The 8,806-nt window shown below is 38.6% G+C and overlaps 1 protein-coding gene across 2 annotated transcripts in view; it reads right to left on the reverse strand.

The window, feature by feature from the left end:
• Positions 1-2,925: 2,925 nt before the first annotated feature.
• The window catches only part of RBMX (RNA binding motif protein, X-linked), a 9,904-nt gene continuing 4,023 nt past the window's right edge, over positions 2,926-8,806 (reverse strand). The window contains exons 5-10 of one of the 2 annotated variants that reach the window (XR_002771238.1): positions 7,872-8,024; positions 7,650-7,764; positions 7,432-7,557; positions 7,262-7,344; positions 4,401-4,485; positions 2,926-3,394 (exon numbers count right to left, since the gene is read on the reverse strand). Coding sequence is in view for 1 of the 2 variants with exons in the window: in XM_012813252.1 (XP_012668706.1) it covers positions 6,306-6,616; positions 7,262-7,344; positions 7,432-7,557; positions 7,650-7,764; positions 7,872-8,024 (788 nt within the window). In the remaining variant the exon portion in view is untranslated. Of the gene's footprint in view, positions 3,395-4,400; positions 4,486-5,590; positions 6,617-7,261; positions 7,345-7,431; positions 7,558-7,649; positions 7,765-7,871; positions 8,025-8,806 lie in introns of those variants that run through there. The other variant, XM_012813252.1, reaches the window with a different exon arrangement.

The raw sequence follows: 8,806 nt of genomic DNA on the forward strand, positions 1-8,806 counted from the left end.
CTATTTTATTTTTTTTGGTTGCAGCCATCGTTGTTGTTTGGTGGGCAGGGGCTGGATTCAAACCCATCAGCTCAGGTGTATGTGGCTAGCACCTTAGCCACTTGAGTCAGAGGCGCCACGCCACCTTGATGTACCTTAAGCATTTTTAAGACTGATCGAACAGTACACTTGAAACACAATTTTTTTTAAAAAGGGTTACCCACGAAGGTTGCTGTGAGCTATCATTCCAAGGCACTCTACTCAGGCCCACAACTTGAGACTGTCTTAAAAAAAAAAAAAAAAAAGCTACTCATTACCCCTCAGGGAATAACTTAAACCACAGTAAGTTCACCAGATGCCCACATTTTAAAATATCAAGTACTGATGACGGTGTGGAGTACTAAATATCAAACTGTTAGCAAGTAAAATATTACCCCTCGGGAAGAATGTCTGGCAACTTCTCAGGAAACTATACACATTTCTTTGATCCAGCAATTCCATGTTTTTATTTCTCAGTAATTACATATACAGACTTATGTAAGCGATCATTAGCAACTTTTATCTGTAACAGCCAGAAAAAATAGAAAAGGCCCAGGTTCCCCTCAATAGCTAACTGTACCACACTCATACTAGGTAACAAAGTAATGACATATACATGGGTAAATCTCAATTATTATGCTACATGAAAGACTTACACAGGCTCCATACATTATGACATCATTTGATTTTTCTACAACAGGCAAAATTATGAAACTAAAGAAAAAAAGCATTTTTGAAGGATGAGTAGGAAATCATCTGGCAAGGGCCACATGGTTAACTTTCTGAGCTGAGGGCTAAATTCTCTAGCTTGACAGAATAGGAACACTTATCACAGTTCATAGAAAGAATGATAGAACACTGAAACATTTCAGCAGTTAAATTTTATCTCAAAAACCCATACTGACCCAATCATCCATATGTAAATTGAAAATACTTTTCAGGTAAATACATTGATGTGTGCAATTTATAAAGAACTGATGGGCCGTGGGGCAGCATCTGTGGTTCAGTGAACAGGGTGCCGGCCCCATAAACAAAGGTGGTGGGTGCTGGCCAAACCGCAAAAGAAAAAATAGCCAGGCGAGCTACTTGGGAGGCTGAGACAAGAGAATCATCTAACACCAAGAGCTGGAGGTTGCTGTGAGCTGTGACGCCACAGCACTCCACAGGCCACACTACCAAGGGCAACAAAGTGAAGACTGTCTCTTAAAAAAAAAAAAAATATATATATGGGCCGGAATTCTGCAGAGCTGAGGCAACATACAAAAGGATACTAAATTAGGGCTTTGCCTGCAATCTTGATGCCCAGCTGCATTCTCCTTTTCCATATAATTGAGTTCTGTTCAACTGGCTATATGACCCAAATGCAATGTCCTGTTCTCCTGTTCAAGGTGCAAGTGAGCACCAATTAGATGAAAACAGGATAGAACAGAGAAACTGAAAACTGCAAAACACAGAAGCACGTAGCTTAAAAGTATTTGTCCAGAGTGTCTGGGATTCCCTATTGCTATTGCCCTGTTTTTGCAACAGTTAAGCAGGAAACAGAAGTGCTACAGTGGATTCCTAGTCTTTTAGCTTCTAGTTCAGGTGCAATCACTCCAATTTTTTAGAGTATTAAATTAGCTGAAATGCCCCCTTATAGCCCCCCATAAAGGAGGCCTAGTCAAGGGAACAGGTCACCTCAATGACTCTAGAATGCTGATCAAGTGCCAGCAGTGCATTAGAGGTACAATGTGTGGGGGGGGGGTGTTGAAAAATACACTTAAAAGCCTAAAGAAATTCCTACCTTCAAGAGTAAAAAGAACCCATTGCCACAAAAAAGATGAAGTTAAAGTTTTATTAAGTTTAGATACAAAAACATACTGAAACGACGTGATCTATAATACCTAAATTCTATTTTCCACTACCAGTTAAACAAGGAAAACATTTTCTGTATCATTCTGTTTCATTTACAACCAGTATAAAGCCAGAAAAATCAAGAGTGATTCTTTTTCCAAGAGCTTGCAAGGTCAGCAAACTATTTGTCCAACAGGAACAGGTGCATGTACCTGATGACTTAAGCCTGCTCCTTACTTTCAATTTGGAACTCATATTTACTATGATTAATCTCTATATTCTACACTATTTAGGGACAGATAAACAAAATCTCAAGAGCCAAAATGTCCTCACAGAAGTAATTACAGTATGGAAGGACTAAGAGAGATATGGAAGTGCAACAAGTATGTAAACTTGGTCAATACCCTCATGGTCTGAGATTAGAAGTCTTGCCAAATGAGGGTAAAAAACTACCAGGCTGGGCGCAGTGGCTCACACCTGTAATCCTAGCACTTGGAAGGCTGAGGCGGGTAGATTGCCTGAGCTCAGGGGTTTGAGACCAGCCTAAGCCAGAGAGAGACCTCCTCTCTAAAAAATAGCCAGGCATTGTGGCGGGCCCCTGTAGTCCCAGCTACTCAGGAGGCTGAGGCAAGAGAATGGCTTGAGCCCAAGAGTTTGAGGTTGCTGTGAGCTATTGATACCAGAGCACTCTACTGAGGGCAACAAAATAAGACTCTGTCTCCAAAAAAAAAAAAAAAAAAAAAAAAAATCATCTTCCCCAATGGCTAAACATCACAGTAGTGCTATAATTCCAACACACACCAAAAAATCTAAGTTGAGTTAGTTTCTATAACCCAACAACTCAAAATTTGTTTCCTCCGAGAACACTGGCTATTATCGAGAACACTGGCTATTATCGTCAAAGCAATAACTAAAACCACATAATTTGTTTCCAAGGTTAAGTGGAGATAAAGTAGGTTTACAAAACAATACAGCAAACAAAGCCAAGTGATTTAGTTTTGCTTCCAGTTTTAAGTGTGCTTTTTTTATCTTAGCAAAGTTTCTAGTTGTTTTACTTGTTTCCAGACCTCACTCCCTCTTAGTTTTGTTTTACAAACTAAACCCTTAAATAAGGTAACTAAACCCTCAGATAAGCTAAGGCCACAAGATGTTTCATTGCTGAAAAATCAGACACTTTACTGGATAAAGAGTTACCACTTCTGTCTATTACTTTTCTAATTCAAGTTCTAAACTGCAGAGTTGCCCTCATGAGTTTAGCTAAATAAAATGAAAGCCAAAGCTGCAAAAGATGAAGAACCACAAGAACTCCCTGACTACCTCCACTGACCAATTTCCTTAATTGCTTCCTTTCTTCATTTGGCCAATTACTTTCTTTAAGTAACTACCACTCCCTATTTAAGTGTTAACACTGATGCCCTCTTCAGATCCACATGAACCCTTGAAGGCAATGTTATCAATTGCCTCCACCAAACCAATTCTGACAGCACTGCTTATGCAACTGTTGTGACTTATCGACAACCAGCATTCTTCTGCTTCAACAACTCTGTAAAATTAAAAACATGAGATCAGGTTATAAGGTCTTTGTTACATAACTGGAAAGCATTCCCCCCACCTATTCTTTAAATATACTTTATTACTTCAACTGGCGACAGAAGTATTTTCTTCGAAACTCAAGCTCTATGGCCAAACTGCAACAAAAATAGTTGGGCATTGTGGTGGGCGCCTGCAGTCCCAGCTACTTGGGAGGCTGAGGTGAGAGAATTGCTTAAGCCCAAGAGCTGGAGGTTGCTGTGAGCTGTGATGCCACAGCTACCAAGGGCCAAAGTGAGACTCTGTCTCTTTAAAAAAAAAAAAAAACCTCAAGCTCTAAAAAGCAACTATTAATACCTGTTATAAGCATCAGTTTGGTAATATTTAAATTAGGTACATAACATCCTTATGGAATAAGACTATGTTACTCAAACAAGGAAATTATAGTCACAGCTCCACTTAGTCAATGTCTTATAGCTGTGCAAACGGGCAATTTTTTTTATAAAATACTGATTTCCTTTTATAAAATGCATAGGAGCTATCATTCATACAATTGCTCAAATGTACAGCTCCTTTCAAGTAAATACTGCAGCCTCATGTGGTGGCTTACACCTGTATTCCCAGCACTGTGGGAGGATCACCTGAGCCCATAAATTTGAGGTTGCAGTGAGGTATGATCCACTGCATTCTAGATGCTGTGCTAGAGCTAGGCTGCCTCAAAAAGAAAAAAAAAAAAAAAAAAAAAAACACTTGTGTATGAACAGCTGTTAAGTCTTAAAGATTCAAAAATAGCTAACATCCCATGAATGAGCCACTCCAATGGAAATGTACACATAGAATTTCATTCCACACCCAAAATGGATGTGCCACATATTAGTTTGATCTTCATTTCCAAGAATTAAGTATTTAATAAACCTTTAACAGATGAAGTGAGAATCAGAAATAACCTGCCAACATTACAGCTGAACAGCAAAATTATAGTATTTAAATCTTCAAAGGCCACTGTCTTAAAAACTTACCTTAGCATTTGATTTCTCTTGCTGCCAGCTTTATCTACTGTGAATAAATCAGCACTCCATGACCATACTGACAATGATTCTCAACCTGTAAAAGTTAAATATCTATTTTAAAAACTAGTTCTCAAGAAAATTCTTTATAACTTGCCTATTTAACTGCCCTCATTTCCAGAAAGAAAAGGCAAGTTCAGACTTGCAGCTTAATATATTTCATGTTCTACAACTTCTCTTAAGTGGTGGAAGATTCACTGGCTTGGGATGGACTGGAATGGCTTAAATGGTTAAGTTGCATGGCTTATGGATTCTCATTCTGTTCCAATGGTGCACTGCCACGTTAAATCCATAAGTTGAACGGACAAAACTTATTTGAAGGAATAGTGCAGTATAAGGATTTTTAGTTGGAGGTCTTCAAGTTTAATATATTCAAGAGGATCTTTTTCAACTTCATGGCGGGACCTGGGTCATGCTGCCTCAGGTTTTGCTTTTTAAAGACCACTTGCAATAGATTTTCTCCATACAGTGTAGTTTCATAGAACTAAAAACAAGTCAGGCATCCAACTAAATGTCAAGTTTACAATGGCTTACAGGGGTAAAGAGGGGAACACCCCAGACTTAGGCCATTTTCTATATTGACTAAAAGACTAATTGAAAAAAAAATGTTAAAACATATGAAGCATGTTTAAAGGTCTTCATCAAAAAGATTTAAAAAAAAAAATACCCCCTCCCAAGCCCCAGATTGCTATTGGTAAGCAATAGCTGTATTATTAATGCCTTTAAGTGTCACACATGCTTTAAAAAAAAAAAAATCCAAGTGTTGAATTTGGAGGACTTCTAAAATTGCTATTGAACATTTGATTTTCCAAAAGTTTTTTTTTTTTTTAAATCTAGAAGGCATTTCCATTGCCATGAGGTACAGTAGGTTTCACTGTACTATGAGGAAGGTTAAGTGTTCAATTTCGACTTAGACGAAAAAACTAGTTTGCTTTGCTTACCATCTTTGCTGTTTCACAGGCATTTGATGCTTTAAATCTGATGTGGAATGCTGATAGATTCACTTTTTAGAAGTCATAAGCCTTTAGGAAGTTGGAGATAACTTCATTGCTTATCTATTTTCTCCTTTGCAATCAAGCTGTTCCTTTAAAAGTGAGACACTACAGAGTTGCAAAAATTTGAAACAGTAAGAGCAAGCACCCTTTGCAGCTTCATGGTTGGTTTTGGCCAAACTTTTTATTTAGTATTCTGTAGTTGTTTAACACACACTTAAATGGTCTTACTGGGGGAGGGGAAAGGGGAGGTTCTTGCAGATTCCCAAGGAAATGTCAGAAAGGCAAAATATGGCCAGCATTATCCATTTGTTTTTTTTTTGGGGGGGGGGTTTACTGGGTGAATTAGCACTTTCCTTACATAGGCATCTGATCTCAGGCTTTTCATACTGAGAACATTGAGATTTCAGTTTGAAGACACCCTGAAATCCTAAGAGTAGCGTACCCCAACCACCCTCTAATAGCTAGCTTGTTTGTATAGGCAGAACGATTCATCTCTCCATTTTAGATGGCTAGATGTTCGTGGAAGATCTTAGAATTGCTTGCCTCATTTACTGGGAAAAAAAATAAGGAAGTGGCCTTTAGGGACACTTTTACTTGGAAAATTACAACACTAGTACAACAACTTAAGTCTTACACATTTAACATTTGCTTATTGAAAGCAATGTCAAAGTCAAATAAAATTAAACATGTTTTACTTTTTTCCTCACAAGAACATAAAAAATATGGAGGGGAACTTAACACGAAATTTAAAAAATGTAACACAATTTTTCCTTTTAGTAGTCCTTGGGTAGTTATGACAATAGTTTCCACTTTTTGTTTGTTTCTTTGAACAGGGATTTTTGGTCCAAAGTTTTGTTTGTTTCTAGTATCTGCTTCTGCCTCCCCCTCTATCAGATCGGCTTCCTCCACGGCCACCACCTCTTGGTGCCCCGCGGCTTGAACTGCTGTAGGAATCACGTGGAGGAGGGTACCCCCTCTCCATAGAAGGGGGAAGCCCTCTTTCTTGTCTGCCAACCCGATCACGACCACTTGAGTAGAGATCACTTCGGCTGCTTGAGTAACTGTCTCGACTTCCACCATATCCGTCACGTGAGCTGCTGTAATCATCATAGCGACTGCTTCCACCATAAGATGGCGGGGGCCCTCGTGTAGGTGGAGCACTACGTGAGTTACCTGCAGGGTCAATGGTCAGGTAATATGGCAACACTATAAATTGTATATATACAACATTTAAATCTGAATTTACAGAATTCTTGTTATTAAAAGTTTACTTTCTCAACTGGGAGGTTTTAAACTCTGCCATTGCTGGCCAAAACAGGGATTTGCTCATCTGCTGAGATACGGAAATGGATTGATTTTAATGTTTGTTTGAAAAGACTGAAGACGGTGTGTATTTCAAGAGGATATTCCAGACAGCTTGTTATTTTATAGTAGACACTCAGCCACTTTCCAGTGATAAGTTGCTGCAATTTTTGAACTGTAGACTTTCCTTCATATTGCAATGGTAAATATTTGATCTTGTTAATAAAATTTTTAAATTGTATTTTCACTGTTGGGGGAAAACACATAACGCTGCCAATTTAAGCAAGCAAAATCCCCTCCAAAGCAAGCAAACAGCCTCAAAAAAACAAACAAACAAAAAAAAACTTAGAAAAAACAAAAGCCCCTCACAAAACTAGGAAAAGCCCAGCTGATAGTTACCCCTTAAAAAGCAAGCAAATATCCCTTTAAAAAGCAAGCACCACACAGCTTAATAAACTGGCTCATGACCTAAAAACTCAAGCTGGTGATAGTCAAAACCCTTAACCATTATCTTACCATAACTCTCATATGAATCTCTGTAGGAACCTCCACTTGGATGATCTGAATAGTCACGATCACGACCGTATCCATCTCTATCACTGAAGTAAAAAGAAACTTTTAAGTCTCAGAGCACCAATCTTTACACTAATTTCTTACAGTCAAGCCATGAAAGCTATGTCACTTACCTATAACCTCTTGATGGATAGTCATCACGTGAACTGGAATGACCATAATCACGATAAGTATAATCTCTGGGTGGTGGTGCATAATCTCTTGTATCTCGAGAACTTGGGTAGTCTCTGCTTGAATAGCTACAGAAACAAATGTAATTTGGTTCATGCTTTTGATGAGCTTTCTTTTGGCCTTAATTATTAACAGAAAAGCAGTTGCACTTTTCTGTTACCTGTCTTTAGTAGAATAGCCATCATCTCTTGGGGACAAATAAACATCTCTACGAGAGGGCAGGGGTTCTCTTCGAGGTGGGCCTCCATAACTGTCTCTTCCACGTGATACAGGAGCTTAAGGAAAATAAACCATTTTTTAAACATAGCCACCAGAAGAAAGTTAAAATGTGAATTCTGTAAAAAAAAAAAAGTAGTGATTCAAGCAAATATTAAATATTTACCTCTTCCTCCCATTCCACTGCTACTGCGAACTGGTCCTGAAGGGGCAGATCTTTTAGGAGGAGGACCCCCACTTCGTGGCGGTGGTCCTCTTTTTACTGGGAGTGGTCCCCTAGAAGAACTCATGTTAAAATTCATGGAATAGCCACCATCATCTACAATAGAAAAAAAAAATCATATTAATACCCATGAGAATCAAGACACCTAAAAAAATATTTTCTTCATCAAGAATATAACCATCATTTATTAGAGAAGCTGTTTTTCATCTATACAAGACTGACCACGAGGAACAGTCATACAGAACGAGGAAATAAAAACTAAAGTGCAGGGTGGCACCTGTGGCACAGTAAGTAGGGCGCTGGCCCCATATACTGAGGATGGCAGGTTCAAACCTGGCCCTGGCCAAACTGCAACCAAAAAATAGCCAAGTTGTAGCAGGCGCCTATAGTCCCAGCTACTTGAGAGGCTCAGGCAAGAGAATCACCTAAGCCCAAGAGCTGGAGGTTGCTGTGAGAGCAACATCACAGCACTCTACTGAGGGTGACAGAGCGAGACTCTTGTCTCAAAAAAAAAAAAAAACACCCAAAAACCTAAAGTGCAGTCTTCAAAAAAATGCAAACTGTTTCATTTTCATATGCCCAATAACTTAACATTTTAATGTTTTTTCCTATAGAATGAACTACCTAGACAAACAAGTGTATCATTCACTGCCTAAATTTAAACTGTAATAACTTAAGATGCCTTTTAAACTTTTAAATCATAATCACTTTGGTAGCTAAACGTTCAATTTCAAAAGCTAGAGCCTTTATTTATTTTAAGACAATCTCACTTTGTCACCCTTGGTAAAATGTGTGGCATCATAGTTCACAGCAACTTCTAACTCTTGGGCTCAAGCAATTCTCTTGCCTCAGCCTCCTGAGTAGCTGGGACTATAGGC

Source organism: Otolemur garnettii, unplaced genomic scaffold (genome assembly GCF_000181295.1).
Source record: "Otolemur garnettii isolate 467f Iridium unplaced genomic scaffold, OtoGar3 scaffold00252, whole genome shotgun sequence".
In the NCBI taxonomy this organism is placed as follows: domain Eukaryota; kingdom Metazoa; phylum Chordata; class Mammalia; order Primates; family Galagidae; genus Otolemur; species Otolemur garnettii.